This window comes from Ovis canadensis, chromosome 5 (assembly GCF_042477335.2).
Source record: "Ovis canadensis isolate MfBH-ARS-UI-01 breed Bighorn chromosome 5, ARS-UI_OviCan_v2, whole genome shotgun sequence".
Lineage (NCBI taxonomy): Eukaryota > Metazoa > Chordata > Mammalia > Artiodactyla > Bovidae > Ovis > Ovis canadensis.
In genome coordinates this window covers 51,637,299-51,653,710 of record NC_091249.1, presented here as the reverse complement: position 1 = coordinate 51,653,710, position 16,412 = coordinate 51,637,299, and the positions used below count along the sequence as shown (strand labels likewise).

General features: G+C 56.7%; 1 protein-coding gene across 7 annotated transcripts; it reads right to left on the bottom strand.

Moving 5' to 3' along the window:
- Positions 1-1,167: 1,167 nt before the first annotated feature.
- Positions 1,168-16,265, bottom strand: GRK6 (G protein-coupled receptor kinase 6). Of its 7 annotated transcripts, XM_069591795.1 has the most exons (17): positions 16,019-16,260; positions 12,042-12,137; positions 10,969-11,081; positions 10,764-10,841; positions 10,351-10,451; positions 9,925-10,017; positions 9,763-9,826; positions 9,483-9,623; positions 9,006-9,196; positions 8,289-8,326; positions 8,109-8,198; positions 6,897-7,105; positions 6,668-6,805; positions 3,173-3,310; positions 2,965-3,099; positions 2,773-2,774; positions 1,168-2,308 (listed from the first exon to the last, which is right to left on the bottom strand). In XM_069591795.1, exons 1-17 carry the CDS (start codon positions 16,068-16,070, stop codon positions 2,200-2,202), a joined length of 1,788 nt encoding a protein of 595 aa, XP_069447896.1. In that variant the 5' UTR covers positions 16,071-16,260; the 3' UTR covers positions 1,168-2,199. The 7 variants fall into 7 exon arrangements, with proteins under 7 accessions (XP_069447896.1, XP_069447891.1, XP_069447890.1 ...); XM_069591790.1 differs by having other exon boundaries at positions 1,168-2,774; positions 16,019-16,265; XM_069591789.1 differs by lacking the exon at positions 2,773-2,774 and having other exon boundaries at positions 16,019-16,265.
- Positions 16,266-16,412: the final 147 nt, after the last annotated feature.

Here is a 16,412-nt window from a genome sequence, read left to right as displayed (position 1 = left end):
CAGAGCTGGGCTGCGGCCTCTGTACACTAATACCTATCTACCCAGTCCTCAACCCCCACAACAGAATTTGCTGTGCCTCAGGCCCCTGTCTCTCACCTCCAGTTTCCTCATCTTTAATCGCTTCCTCTCAACCCTGCAATGGCCACTCACCAGCTGGAAGACCTAGCTAAGCAAAGCCCTCTCCCTACCCCATTCCCCTCACATCAACAGAAGCAGCGGTGCACGCGGCACACGCTCTCAAGAGCTGGGCTGCCGATGACCCAAGGGCTCAGGAGGGTGACTGGCTATTTACGGGAACTTTCATAGATGCTGTGAGGCAATGGGAAATCACACCAATCTTTCCAGACAAGGGTAGGGTCTATGCAATACCGTTTGATAAGTGGCCAGGCTGGGACTTGAACCCAGAGCTGTCCAACTGCAAAGCTCATGTGGCCTCTGTGGCACTGGTACCTGGCCCAAAGGCCAGGAACAAACCACTATGGTGGTTATAGCAGGGGCTGAAGTCATTGGAAGGCTACAGGAACAAGTTTGTGTAGCCTGGGACATACTTGTGGTCAACAGGCTGTCACTCTCGTCTCTGCACAGGTCTCCTTCTAGGCCCAGCTCAACTGCTACCTTCAGAGAATTCTCCCTGATGCCCACATGGCTGGTCTGCACCTGCCTCTGCCATGACCTAACTTGCAGCATCACCAGTGTGCATTTCTGCCTGGCCACATTTCCTGGTTCAGAAGCAGAGCAGAGGAATGGCTCTAATACATGTGTACGGGCCCTGGGCAAATCATGGAGGTATCCAGACAAGACAGATTGAGCAGGTGTTCCCAACAGGCGGCTCCAAACCCACAACTGGTGGGCAGGCCGCCTTGGTCTTGGAGGATACTGCCAGCTGAGCCTGCCTCTTCAGCACAAGCGGAGTCAGACCCATACCCTAGTGGAGACCCGAGGCTTCTCTCCTCAGGCCTCATCCCATTGAGGAAACTGGTGGAGCCCAAAGGCCACCAGAGCTTGGAGAGGTTACCCTAAGATCAGTCCTGAGGCCCTTAGGCCTTGGTGGAAGGGCAGCCTCCACCAGCCCCACTTCCAACCCCTTCCCACTTCCAGCAGGGCCAGGGAAGCAAGGACATCCCTGGACCACCAGGGCCAAGAAAGAGGCAGGCAGGGGCAGCTAGCCAGGTTTGTGCTCGGACTGTATTCACAGAGACATGTGGCAGCTTACATTGGACAAAACGAGTAATAAAAATTGGCCTTAAATATGGAAAACCTGGGGCCCTGTATCCCACACTACCGTTAACACTGGGACCAAGAGGGCCATCAGTCTGGGAAGGGCTGGGGCTGGGATGCAGGCACACAGCCTCAGCCTGCCCCCTTCTCTCTCTCTCTCTCTTTCATTCATTCATTCACACACACACACACACACACACACACACACACACAGGGAGGGGCAGATTATTGCTGGGCACATGTGTGTATTTCAAGGGGAGTCTGGAATGTTTGAGGGTTGGTCAGTGACACCCCTACCCCTTCCCTTCCTATGGCCCAGGCTGGGGTGTTCTGCAAGAGGTGACTCCAGGACAGGGCCCAGCACAGGGGACGAGGTGTCCCGGGAGCTGGAAGGCAGAGGCAGACCCGTCCGGGACAGCCTGGGCAGTGGACTGAGGGGTCCCAGGGGCAGCCCAGTCTCCAGTCACACTTTGGCACAGGCCTAGGGGACCCAGTGTTCCCAGGTCCAGCTCTGACAGGTGCTGAGAATGGCCAGTATTGGGCCCCAGAGGTGGAGGCCGAAACCCAGGGCGGCAGCGGCAGGCACGAGTCTCACTCAGAGGTCGGCGGTGGCAAGCACAGTGCTGAGGGCCCAGGGGCCTGGCCTGGCCCAACTTTGCCCATCCAAGCCGGGCCTGAGGTGTCTGGAGTGTGCGGCAGCAGCCCCTCTGCCGGCTCCAGGGTGAGTCTTAAGAATGTTCTGGTTGCTATATACATTCATACAAAGACATAAATACAGAAAGCCCCGAGCTCCACAGACAAGAGCTGAAGGGACGCACCTTTGTCCCAGGGGACAGCCCAAGCCTTGACCACTCAGCCAGACCAGGGGCTCCAGGGCAGAGGGCACTGGGGACAGCTCCGGCTGTGTCTCCCAGGCCACGACTTGAGTGGACAATGGGGAAGACCACTGTGCAAAACTGTAAACAGCGTTCGCAGTAGCTGCTACCGCCAACCGCCCGGGGGGGCCCCAGTCTGGGGGCTAGAGGCGGGTGGGGAGCTCGAGGCGGGCGGGAAGCTCTTCCTCACTGTCGCTGCAGTTTCCACAGCAGTCCTGCAGGGCAGGGGAGACATGGAGGGAGAGAGGCAGAGCGCGCGCAGTTAGCCACCAGGGCCTTTACCTGGCCCGGCCCTGCCAGGGCCGACCAGGGCTGTGCTCCAAGGAGGGGATGCCCCACGAGGGGCCCAGAGCAGCAGCTCAGGCCAGACATGTGTGGGCACCAGTGCAGAGGCTGCTGGCAATAGGCTGGAGGTAAGAGGGACCAGGTGGACCCCAGGCTCTGCCAGGGCCCTCTATTCTGGGGCTGGTGGATGCAGGGCATGGGGAGACAAGACGGCTAAGCAAGGCTCGCTGCTTGCAGGTGCCAGGTGCAGGGCACGGCAGGGGAGGGGAAGGATGGGTAGGGAGCGGGCACCAGACTTCTTTCGCCCACATCTCGCCTCTGCCATGGAAGGGCTGCCTGTGGCTCCCCGGGGCTGGGCAGCAAGGCCAACCCACAGGAAGCCCACACTGCTCACCTCTGGAAAGAGAAAAGAGGCCATGAGCCCAGCCATGGGTGGGGGACAGGTGGGAATGGGGCCAGAGACCCTGGGCACTGCTGACACGACCGGAAGATGCCCACTCCCCCGCATACGGACACCAGCTCTGCCTCCCACCTGCCATCCCAGGAGCTGGGCTGGGGGCTGAGGTAGGACACTCCTGGGGATTACCTGGCGACTGAAGAGTCTCTGCAGCAGTCCCTTTTTGGGGGGTGCTGGTGGCTGGCCCTTCCAGTCTAGGTCTGGGGGAACCGAGCCATCCAGCCCGAAGACGTTCAGCTCCTGGAAGCACTCGGTCTCCACCATCTGCCACAGAACAGGCAGCTGTGAGTGCTGCCCCTGAGGTCACCCCCCACCCACCGGCTGGGCAGGTCCCCACCTCGTTCTGCCAAGGGATAGGCACACTGCCCGTGGCAAATTTCTGGTAGAAGTCCTGGTCAGTGGGCTCTAGCTCCACACCCTTAACTGTTGAGAACTGTTCAATATCCAGAACATCTTTGCAGTAAATGGCCTGGGGCTGGGGGAACAGAGACAGTGGTCAGACAGGAAGACCCCACAGGAGACCAACTCAGCCCTGAGCTGGGGCTGGGTGTGCCCTGACCCTTGCAGCTTCCTGGTGCCCCCAGTGTTCACAGCAGCACTATTTACAATAGATAACATATGGACGCAGTCTAAATATCCATCCATAGATGAATGGATAAGGAAGACGTGGTATGTTTGGTATATATATATTTATAATGGAATATTACTGAGCTATAAAAAGGAATGAAATAATGCTATTTGCAGCAACATCGATGGACCTACAGTTCATCACACTAAGTGAAGTAAGTCATACAAAGACAAATATAGTGATATCACATGTGGAATCTAGAAAAATAGATTCAAATGAACTTAATTTACAAAACAGAAAGAGACTCACAGACATCGAAAACAACTTACAGTTACCAAAGAGGAAGGGGAGAAGATAAATAAGGAGTTTGGGATTAGCAGATACATATGACTATATATTACATAAATAAACAACACAGTCATACTCTATAGTGTGAGGAACTATATTCAATACCTTGTAATAAACTACAATGGAGAGAATCTGAAAAAAGTATGTATACACATGTACATAAACACATATATATATCTTATCTGAATCACCTTGCTGTACAGCAGAAACTAACACACAACACTATAAATCAACTTTACTTCAAAAATCAAAGTGCCCCATGCACTTCCTGAGCATGACAGTCACTTCTGAGGCCCAAGTTTCCCTCTAAACTGGGGATCACCCCTCACTGCTCACGGACTGAGGAGGCTGCATAGCTGACCCATGACAGTCCATCAGTCTCCACAGTGCCGTATGGAATCAGTAATGGGGAGCCCCCCCACCTCCCTGCCTGTACACAGCTGTCTGGGGGCAACTGGTAAGGGGAGAGCAGGCTGAATCTCAGCTGGCCCCTTCAGCTGGACACCCCATGCAGAGCTTGGAGCTGATGGGTCCCTCTGTCCTGGGATGTCCAATGGCATACTCCATCTCCTGCTTCACAGTCAACAGTCCCTGTGCCCCTAGCCCCCTGCTAGGAGCGCACCTCACTCCAGAAGGCCACTTCCTTTTTCATCTTTACATTGTTTTCTAAATCATACTGTTAAGGATGTCAAAACGTCATCATGTAAAATCATACAGCTGCTTTTCAGAAAAGTCAGCAGCTCTCCCAAAGCGTAAACATGTTACCATATGAGCCAGCATTCAACTCCTAGGTATACGTCCCAGAGAAATGAAAACATACGTCCCCACAAGAACTTGTATGTGAATGTTCAAAGCAGCATTATCCATCAGAGCCCCATAACAAAAACAACACTAATGTCCGTAGATGGATGAATAAACAGAATATGCAATATTCATAGAATGGAATATTATCCAGTCATAAAAAAGGAATGCAGAACCAGTAAGAACTACAACACGGGTGAACCTGGAAAACACGCAAACTGCAAGAAGCCAGTCACAAGGCACCACATATGATACAATCCCGTTAACATTAGGTCCAGAACAGGCTAATATAGACAGACATAAAGCAGATTAGTGGCTGCCAAGGGGAAGGGGAATGAGGAATGACTGCTAATGAGTAGGGGGTGTTTGGGGGGGAGGGGTGATGAAAATGTTCTAAAATTGATTTTGGTGATGGTTGCATCTTTATGCTAAAAGTCATTTAATTATATGCTTAAAAGAAGTGAGTTGTATGGTATGTGAACTCAATAAAGCTGCTAAAACCTGTATCACCATCAAGCACACTTTTCATCTGCTTCTAAAAAAGTTAAACTCCAGGGCAGTGATTTTCAAGATTAACTGAGATCATGTGCAGGGAAGCTGGAGTCAAGCTGAGTGGGACAGCCAGCTCTAAGGCAGGCTGCAGAAGTCAGGCTTGCAGTTCAACTGCCGATGGCAAGGCCAGCACCTCTGGGCGCTGGTAGCCCCACCTACAAGATGCAGTCCTGTGGAGGCAGGGGCCTCCCACTCCCATCTCCCAGCTCTGTGGGCCCCCACCTGTCCCCACCCCTCAACACTCCTGCTCCACATTCCCTTTCCCTGCCCACACTGGCCTCCACTTTTGCTCCACCTCTCAAGGTTGGTCCCTGGACTAGGACCTCAATGCCTGGCTGCTCCTTCTCCCTGGAATGCTCATGCCCCAAATCTTGGCACAACTCTCTCCTTCACATACTTTAGGTTTCTACTGATACTCATCCATCAGCTACTCAGAGGCCATCCTGTCCAAAAATACTCCCACCCCTCCACCACTCCTTTTTCACTTACTGGCTTATTTTTCTATGTCTTCCCACTAGACCATGAAGGTAGGACTGCGTCCTACTGACACTATGAACTCTGAGATCTGGCACATACTGGCATTCAGATACTTTGTTGAATGTGTAATCACATGCATGATTGACAGCCACCAATCTGGCCTGCCCATCATCACCTTCCTTCTTCCCCTGTGTTCCTGGTGAACTGTCAATCACAGGACTCAGTCCTCTTACACATGAGGTGAGGGCAAGCACATGACCTAATTTAGGCCAGTCAGAACCTTCCCTATGACATTATACTGAGAAGCTTGAATTCAATGGGAGAACAGTCAACAGGTGACAAGCAGAGACAAGAGGTGGAGTCCTGGCAACACAGTGTGAAACACTGACGCTGGTCCTACTCTGGGACTTTCTGGCTAAATGAACCCCAAACCTCCATGTTGGGCCTAAGTTTGAGTTGGACTTCTCGCACTGAGAATCTGATGACTCCAGGATGTTTCTGCCAGCAGATGCCTGACCCACTGAGGAGCTCAGTCAATGAGTGAGACTCTGCAGAGGGGAGTGTTCTGCTCACAGATGGGAGGTCAGCGTTGCCAGGTGCAGGGGGCAGTGGATGTTTTGCCAGTCCAATGGCCCTTCCCCCTGCTGGCAAGGAATCTTGGTTTCCCTTTGGGAGACCAATCTTCCCCACTTGAGTGGCATGGTGGGCATGTGGTCCTGATGTGGCTGCTGAGGGGCATCCGAGTAATCAGGCAATGAGTAAAGAGGCACTCTCTGTCTGCCAGGGTGGCCGAGTTATTAGGATGAAGGCCTGATACCCTGAGGACAGCTGCCCAGAGGGAAGCAGGTAGTGGGGAGGAGGAGGAAGACAGAATTCTCACAGTACTGCTGAAGCCCCAGATCCAGTGTGCCAAAAGCCAGGCCTGTTCTGGGGCCTTTCATTTTTAGGAGCCCGGTGAACTGTTTGGTTGGTTAACCCACTTGAGTTTTCTAATGCTTGCACTGAGCAGGTCCCAATCAATGCTCCAAGAGCCCCTAGCTCCGCTTGGGCTTGGCCCTGCCTTCAGCAGGAGTGGGTGGCACTCACATCAGGCTTGAAGGGTGGTTCCAGCATGCCAGCTCCCAGCCGCTTGAAGTTCAGCTTCTTGAAGAGGGGGTGCTCCTTCACCTCTTGGGCGCCGCCCCCACCACACCCCAGGCGTTCAGAGGGGTCCTTGCAGAGGAGCTGCATCAGGGCAGGGGCGGTTAGGGTATCCTTGAGAGAGGTACCCCCAGCCCCAGCCCCAGCTGGTTGGGCCTCCTGCTGGCGGCTGTACCTGGGAGCAGAGTGAGCGGGCCTGTGGGGAGAAGTGCTCGGAGTACTCCTCAGGCACCTCCTTCACCAGCCGCTCCACTTCCTCCCTCTTGATCTTCTTTTTCCTCTGCTGGAAGGGTGACTGGCCTGCGATCATCTCATACAGGAGGCAGCCAAGCGCCCACCAGTCTGGGCTAAAGGTGTACCGTTCGTTTTTTACCACCTCTGGGGCTGGGAAGGACAGCAGGAATTAAGACTGGGCGGGAGGCAGAATTGAGCCCTGGGGCGTTGGGAATGGCCAGCTCGCATGTCAAGGCCAGGGATCAGTTCAAACACCCACTGGCACCAGCCAGTGCCAGGCAGGCACCATCAGCAGCCTGGTGGGGACCACAGGGAGTAGCGGAGCTCACAGCCCACCAGAAGGAGCTGGTATGGCCCTGCAGGGTGGGGTGGGGGTGGGGGGGTCAGGTCTTCTGATCGTTCAAGAGAAGTCAGAAATCATATTTTTAACATGAAGCTGTCTGGGTTATCAAATGCTGATGACCACTTCAAATTGTTTCAAAGACAATTTGATTTAAACACAGATGGAGGCCAAATTAGACCCAGTGTGGCTATCAGTTTGCAATCTCTAGCTTCAATGTCAAAGAGAGGAAAGAAGATGGCAACTCATTTGCTGGGTGTCGACTGCCTGCTAGAGCGGGCAGGTAGGGAGTTTTGCCTCTAGCGCCTCCTTTCAGGTTGAAGGCAACCCTGGGAGCAGGCTTCAGCCAGGGAAAGTGAGGCTGAGAGAAGCAGAATGTCTGGCCCTTGGACGTATGAGGAGGTGGTGGAGCGCATACCTGGAGCTCTGTCTACTGTGTCACGCGCTCTCAAGGGGAACTCGGGGCCTCGCCACGGCCCCTACCACAGATGGGCACTCCCACTCCTAGCATGGGCAGGTGGGGCAGTGCAGGAACCAGGGCTACGGAAAACGGGCGTGAGGCCCTCGTCTTTCACCGGTAGCCACCTTCAGGCCCAGTCAGTAGGAGGGGCCCAATGACTATGCAAGCGAGTGAACGCTGTGGATTCACAGTGTGTGGAGCCCTGGCTGAGTCTTGGTCTCCTCACATATAAAAGAGGAACGTCAGCTCTTTCTGTTCCGTGCGGTACAGATTTCCCAACAGAAGTGGTGGGACTGGACACATGACAGCAAGAGGACCCAGGAGGCTGGTGGGTCGGGGGCAGGCGGACTCACCCATGTAGCCCACGGTGCCCACACGGCCTTTGATCGTCTGGCCTTCGGGTACGTGCACAGCCAGCCCCAGGTCAGAGATGCGGATGTGACCTGAATGTGGGTGGAGACGCAGGGAGGCCCATTAGGCAGATGGGCACACCTCTCCCATCCTTCCCCTGCCCCTAGGGGCCCCGCACCCACCATGGTCATCTAGTAGGATGTTCTCTGGCTTTAGGTCCCTGCAAGGAGAGAACGGCAGGGTTAGATGCTGCTCAGCTGGCCAGACAGCCAAAGGGGCCACCCCCTCCTGGTGTGCTTAGTCGCTCAGTCATTTCTGAGTCTTTGTGACCCCATGGACTGTAGCCCGCCAGGCTCTTCTGTCCATGGGATTCTCCAGGCAAGAATACTGGAGTGGGTTGCCATGCCCTCCTCCAGGGGATCGTCCCAATCCAGGGGTTGAACCCAGGTCTCCCTCATTGCAGGCGGATTCTTTACCAGATGAGCTACCAGGGAAGCCCAAAACCATTACTAGTAATAGTACTAAGCAGAGCTCCCCACTGCCGTGTTCTGTGTACTTTCCAGCATTATCTCATTCATTCTCTACAACAAGCTGCAAGGCAGGAATTAAAATCTTTGCTTCCCAGGGGAAAAAAATGGTGTTGTGAGCAGGGAGTTGACTGGCCAGGGCCACATAGGGGTAACAGGGCCAGGATTCACACATGGGTCAACCAGACCCCAGAGTCTGGGTTCTGAGCCACGCTGAGCCTAGTAGCCTAGTGAGCGTGGATGAGTGTGGAGCCCGAGCTAAGGTCCAACAGACTTGTGTCCCCAACGACGGTGCCAGCACACCAACATCCCTCTGCAGCCTCTACCCCAGCCGAGCCACGGCCCCTGGCCGGGAGGACCATGCCCCTGCACCTGTACACAATACGCTCCCGGTGCAGGTCCTCCAGGCCACAGCAGATCTCTGCTGCGTAGAAGATAGCCCGAGCCTCAGGGAAGCCAGCCTGGCCCATGTGGTAGATGTGGAACTTGAGGTCGCCTCCGTTCATCAGCGTCAGCACCAGGCACAGCGCATCCTTGGTCTCATAGGCATAGGCCAAGCTCACCTGTGACCAAGGGGACATGAGCCCTGAAGCAGAGGCCGTGGGACGCCTGGTGGCGGGGCAAGCGCCAGCCACCCAAAAGCTATCCTTAGCGCCACTCCCTGGGGCCACCCTGCTTCCCAGGCCAGGCGTCAACATCCCAAAGCCGCCCCTCCCAGGCATCTCTGAGGGCGGGAGAGGTAGTGGTGCCTGGAGGGGGCGGGTCAGGGAGGGAAGAGGTCTTAGTCCAGTGAGTGGGGAGGGCCGGTGTGGCCATGGGGGAAAGGAGGGGTCTCCTGTCTGTACTTACTACAAACCTACTGTTCACTTTCTCCAGGATCTGCTTCTCATTGAGTGCCATGGCTTCCCCTTTCCGCTTCTTGATCCGCTTCTTCTCCAGCTTCTTGCAGGCATACATCTTGCCTGTGGCCCGCACCTGGCAGGCGCATACCTGTAGCCAGGATAGATGGGGCAAGTGGGGACCAGCTGCAGCCTTCCTGAGGGTTATAGGCTCAGAGAGGGTAAGGGGATGGTCAGGGTCCCTTCTACCCCACCTCTACACTCTGCTGGGGTCTGGCCTGGCCACTCACCTCCCCAAAGCCGCCTTTGCCCAGGACTCGGTACTGCCTGAAGGTGTTTTTGGTCACTGGCTGCCTGTGGACAAGGGGTTGGAGAAGCAAACACTAGCTGAGCAGGGGCCTGAGACCCATGAGAACCCCTTCAACCCGGGGGCCAGCCTTCAAGGAGCTCACCTTTCCAGCCACTTCCACTGCAGAAAACGGTTGAAGTAGATGCTGTCGAGGTAGTCGGCAAAAGGGGCCACGCTCAGGTACTCATGGGTCAACCTGTCGAGAAGACCCAGCCTCTGGTCAGCACCTGACACCCCCCATTCTCCCCTCGATGGGCCAGGCCCCCTGTTATGTATATGCTCAGCCTGAAAGGCAGAATCCTTGGCCAACCCTCCTGCTGGCGCACCTGCGGGGGAGATGGATATCCAATGCTAAAGCCCAGGATGCTAGAGAGGGGAGGCAACCTGATCAGGGTCACAGAGCAAGGGCAAGGCTGGGGTGAGAGACTGAGCTTGCTCACCACCTGCTGCACTGTTCATAGCCCTCTGGGTCTGCAGAAGCCCCCTCCTCAGGACACAGTTCTCAGCCTGAGGGCAAGGAGAGTCTTACCGAGTAAGCTCCTGGAAGAGGTCTTTGCAGGGTCCCTCCTCCAGCCTCTGGGCACAGTTCGTCACCAGTTGCCGGGGGACCTCGGGGATGAGGTCGGGACCCTGGGGACATGCCACAGACAGGTCAGCACAGGACCTGCCCACCTCCAGGGCAGAGATCTCGGGTTTGAGATGGGTGGCCAGGGGTGCACAGCCTGCTTAGTGGCTGAATTTTCTGCCGCTTTTCTTGAGGCATGGTGAAGCAGAGCTGCTGGGCCCAGTGCCCCAGCCCACCCTCCTGGGCTCCCTGCCCACGGTGCCGCCTGGTGAGCCTGGAGTAGCTCCAGGGGCACTCTCTGCACAGGCAGTAGTCATTCTTCTCACCATCACTGAGCTCTGTCCACTACCCTCATCCCTACACCAGCGCTAACTCACCGTGTGGCTCAGAAAATTCTGCATGAGCCGCAGCCCACACGCCTTCCGCTTCTCATCAGGGGTCACTTCATACTCGGCCTGCGGGGGTGGGGGTGGAGGCAGAGAAGGCTTGGGGTTTGGATGGAGTAACAGGTGTGAGGAGACGGGACACACATGTGGCCCAGGACCTCTGCCCACCCTCAGTGTGGGGCTGGGCCGCACTCACCACCCCATCCAGGAAGGCAATGCAGCGAGTCAGCTCAGGCCTCGTGGCGCAGAACTCTCGGAACAGCAAGCGCCCAATGGGCTGCCGCTCACACAGGCTGTGGTAGTCACGCTCTGCAGGCAGAGGTGGGAGCTGCTGGATTCCTGGATTTGGAGCCTGCCGGCAAGGCACTCCTGTCCACACCGCCAGGCCCGGAGCCCCCGCCAACAGCTTTCGGCCCTGCAGTATGGCAGCCACTGTCTCCTTTAGAACCCTCGCCACAGCACTGAGGCGACACCACTGTTACTGCCATCGTAGCCCTGGGACGCCAGGGCCCAGGGTGGCTGAGTGATTAGCCCCAAGGTCACACAAGCTGGAGTGTGGCTCCAGAGCCGGGTCCTCACTTCCGGCCGCTGACTTCCAGTTCACACTACTTGTACATACGTCATGGTTGGGGCTGGGTGTGGTCTGTGCGGTTCCGGCCCGGCTCTGGCCCAGCCCACACCTGCTGCCTGCCTGGCGAAAGTGTGGGAGGAAGCTGTGGCTTCCGGCGAGTTCGAGGCTAGGCCTCCTTCCCAGCGGTGGAAGCAGCCATGGTGTACTCCTGGCCCACGTGCAGGCCGTCAGAGGGGGCTTGGGCCCTGCTGGTCAAGGCTTTGTTGGGCACCCTCAGGGCCAGGCTGGGTAAGGCTGCGCACAGGCCTGGGTTCCACCACCCCCACCGCCCCAGACAGTCAGTGTGTGAGCTGACTCCAGCCCCCCTGCACATTCTGCTGTGTCCTCCGAGCCCTGCTCACCTGAGGCCTGGTCCCCTCTTCCGCAGCTTCCCTCAGACTGCTCCCATATCTGACTTGGGGCTCCTCCCCACACCTACCCCCACCACCGGCTGCTGTCCTGTGTGCTCTCTGCCCTCCACCCAGCCTGGACCCAGGAACTGAAACTCAGCTGGGTGGTGCAGCCTCCATCTCTCTGCTCCGTGAAACCCCCACAACCCTCTGGCCCAAGACAAGGTCTCAGGGGAGGCTCCCCTGGCACACCAGGACTCCCTCGCCTCTGCACCCCACCCGACTCCGCAGTCTCAACCAAGGCCTCACCGAGGCTGAGCCGCAGCTCTTCGCACTGGCTGATATGGGGGAACTGCAGCATCTGCCGCCATTTCTTGCTTTTGCCTTTACGATTCCCGCCGCCACCTGTGGAAGCAAACAGGCGCTAGTTCTTGAGTCCTGCCATTGCTGGCCTCCCTGCCACCCTCAGCGTGGTCCAGAGGCCTTCAGGGTCCAGCCTAGGCCCAGTCCACTCTGAGAGGCCCCTTGGGCCTTCCTTCTGCATGCAACATGCTCTTGCTGGGCTTCAGGATACACATGGACCCCAGGCCCTCCTGCTAGGGGCTCATAGGCTGGAGAGCCAAGAAGGGATGGAAGAATCAAGAAGGGTATGAGGCCAGGCCATGGGTGGGAGGTGGGGTTTCCAGTTAGCTTCAGCAAGCCTCAGCTGCTTCCAACCAGGTAGGAGTTTCCCTCCCAAGTGAAGAGAAGGACATGATAGTGGGGGAAACTGTGTTAAGTCCAGGCCCAGAAGGGAGACGTCCTGGGATGTGCGGGACATGCCTGAGAGATGGCAGAGGGCAGCTGAGTCACCAGGGAGGCTCCAGGCCCCTATGATGGGACCCTGCATCAGAGGCAAAAGAAGTGGTGGCAGGAGGCCTGGCACTCAGAATTCTTACCCCTACTTTCTTGGTCCTGGCACCTCATTTTACCTAGCTGATCTCTCATCTGTAGCCGCTGGGCAGCAGCTCAAATGCCTACAGAATCAGACAGGTGCAGTAAATATGGACCAGATGGGAAACAACAGGGAGCGGTGGGGAGTGTGGGAACTGGACCCCTCTAACGGAGACAGCTGCAGCACAACCGCAGCTGACTGCTTGACTCTGACTAGGCAGGAATGCCAGCTCGGCGTGGCCAACTCTTCAGACTTTTAAAAGTCAGCTGGGAATCTGGACTGTGACACGAAATAATAGTTCCTATATTATATATAAAAAAAAAACCACTGCAGCCAAATACATAAAACACGTTAGAGAGCTAGACAGGTGTGGCCTGTGGGTCATGAGGTTGAACATGGTTGAAGGGACCCGAGTCTTGGCATCTTACAGATTTGGGTTTGAATCGCCCCTTTACACTTCAGACTAACTTGCTCTCTTCTGTGTTAGTCACTCAGTTGTGTCCGACTCTTTGTGACCCCGTGGTCTGTCCATGGATTTCTCTAGGCAAGACTACTACAGTGGGTTGTTATTCCCTTCTCCAGGAGATCTTCCCAACCCAGGAATCAAACCGAGGTCTCCTGCACTGCAGGCAGATTCTTTACTATATGAGCCACCAGAGAAGTCCCTAGCTTGCTCTCTAGGAACCTCAGTTTCTCCATGTGTACTTCAGGTCCTCCAGAAGTATTGTGAGGATGACTAACAGAGTCTGTGTCCAGTACTCAGTAAAGCTGTGGCAAGGGGTGGGGCCCAGCTCCAACAAGTCAGTGGCAACCTCCAGCCACCACTTTCCCTTGCCTGGCCTCAGTTTCCCCTATGGTTTATGCAGCTTTGTTTCTATCTAGCCTGGTTGAAGGAAGGCGGTGTAGGAGGGGCCGCCTTGCAGGGAAGGGGCAAGGCTGGGTCCTCCAGTGGGCTCCCTGACCTAAGCTGCCTAGAGGAGGAAGTGTTGCAGGGTACCCCATTGGGAAACCTGGTAGCAGCCCTCCCGCAGCCTGAACCCAGCACATCTCACAGTCATTGCTCCACTGTGAGTGAGCAACAGACCCCCACCCTCAACCCAGGGCAAGGCCTCCCCAGAAGGGGAACTCCTCCCCCACCCCCGCAAGTCCCTCACCCAACCCTCCATCCGCCTGCTACCCCCACCAGTTACTTCCTCCTCCCCCTCCTCTCAGCCACATCAAGGCAGCAGCAAAGAGTCACATGCAAATATCCTGTCCTGGAAGTGCCACCAGAGTCAGTGGGGCTCCTCCCCACCCCACCCAAGCCTGGACCCTTTCCCATGTCTCTGGGGGCCTGGGAAAGGAAGGAGGATTAAGTGAGGGTGCACACCCCCCAGTGCTGTCCCACTTCATCCTCACAACAACTCTGACAGACCTGGCTCAATTTTATGAGAAAGCTGAGGCCCTGAAATGGGGAATCAATTTGTCCAAGGTTACAAAGCCTGGAGGTCCCAGAGGTAGGATTTGAACCCAGCTCCCTAGGACCCCCGGCCAAACTCTTTTCCAAACCCAAACATGCCCGGCATCTATCAGGTGTCAACTGAATACACGCAATCCCAAATCACTCAGGGCCTCAGATCACTTGAGAAACTGGCAAAAGCCTAGGCCCAAGCTGTCAATTAGCTTATGAAGAGATTCCAGTGCACTCAGTCTATAGACCAGGGTCCAGAACTCAGTGACAACTGAGTCAGCACCTCCCCTTTAGTTTTCAATGTCCCATCCTCAACCATGCCACAAAAAGAGTTACTGAAGTTCAGAGAGAGGAGACTTGTCTAGAGTCACACAGGTGGGAGGGCCAGGGCCAGGCTGGAGTGAGGATTCTCCAGTGAAGGAACTGGTCCTAGTCTGGTCATAATCTCCTATGCCTCGCCCATGGCGTAAGGAAGCCTGTCAGAAGGGGCCTACATTCTCTGGCCAGGCAAGGCAGTGTTCTCAGCAGGCTTGAAGCCTGAACTGGCTACAGCCCTAGGGAGGGAGGCCTGTCCAGGCTCTCCCCTCCCCTCCTCCCTGGCTGGCTGGATGACGAGGCAGAACAGAATCGGCAGATGCCCCCAGAGGCTGGGAGGAAGGCCTAGCCCCAGGACTCGATAAGGGACAGGAGATAAAGAAGGCTCTGGGCACTGAGGACCCAGCCTACCATGCCCATTTCCAGGCAGTACCTCCCCAGGTCAACATGCACAGGGCAGGCAGGGGGCACCAGATGATGTGCCAGAAAGCATCTGTTTCCTACAGGCTGCACTGGGGACATGCTGTGTCCTAGACCTGAGTCAATCCGTCTTGCAGGGTCCTGGGGGCTAGTTCCTGATCTGAGCCTCAGTTTCCCACTAGTAAAAGAAGTCAGAGAGGCAATGCAGATGGCGCTACCTGCCTGAAAGCCCAGCAAAGAGTCCTGACCTCCCTGTCCTAGTGTTTCAAAGAGAAATGTCTTCTTCTTATACTGGTCCCCAGCACCCTGGACAGGACAGGGTACAGAGTAGGTGTTCGGTGATTATGTTACTGAGGTGAACAATGGCAGGTGAAGGGCAGACCGGGTCTGGTCCTTACGCATCCCCAGGACCCTCATAGAGCAGGTGTCTGGTAACGTGAAGCACTCAGTGACACATTCACCAGACAGGCCCCCTCTGCCAGGCCTTGCACTTAACAGTCCTACCAGCCTGGCATGCTCCCTTCCTTCAAAACTCAGCTTCCAGTTATTTCTGTGCCCATCTGCCCCACTAGTCCTAAGGGCAAAAACTGTTACCCATTCCCTTCTGTCCCCAGTGTCCTGAAGTTCCGAGTAAGTGGCAGTCATGCGCGTAGCATAAATGACCAGCAGTTTCCCCACTTCGGGTGGGCTGTGCTCTGGCAGAGCCTAGGTTAATTCATTCTCCAAACCTTCTACCCTGCACCAACTTTGCGCCGGCCCAGGCTGGGCGCAACCCAGGTTGAATCTGGGCCCGGGCACGTGGGGTAGGCTGGCTGCCCCCTCCCCTTCCTGAGGCAGCTTCTTAACGTCTCACCTGGGAGAGGCCTCAAAGCGGCTCTCCCGGGGCTGAGGTCCCACCCTTCCCGCTTCCTTCCTGTCTCCTTCTCATAGCCCCTTCACCACCACCACCACCCTACTCGCCGCGAGGGCGGCGGCCGGACTCCCGCCCCTTCCTGGGCTCTGGCTCCCGGAGGGCAGGTGCGGAGGAAAAGGACCACAGGCCGGAAGGGCTCGTGTCCGCGAGAGGTGCGGGGCATGGAGCTAGCTGCTCTAGGGGATAGGGCGGCTGAGACGCCCCGCCGACCTCGGAGGCCGCGCGCCCGCTTTCTCTGCACCCGACAACCTCACCTTCCCGGGCCTTGAGTAGCACCGTGTTCGCTACGATGTTCTCGAGCTCCATGGGCTGCGGCGCCGCCGGGCCCGCCGGGCCGCGCCGCCGGCTAGGACTGCGCGAGGCGGCCGGGGCCGGATGGCGATCGGCGAGGCTCGGATCGGCTCGCAGTGACCGCACCGCGGCCTCCGGGGCCTCCCGGGCCGCCGCCGCCGCCCGCCGCTCACTCTCCGCCCCCTCCCGGGGGCCACCCGGGCTCCGGCACGCCCCGCCCCGGCCCGCCTTCTGTTTACTTTACTTGGCCAATAACTGGGCGAGCGCTCCCCGCGCCGTCTTCCCATTAGACGAGCCCTTAATCATCCCCCGCCCCCGGAGCTAGGGATTCGTTCAAAGGAACAGGGCGGGCAGGAC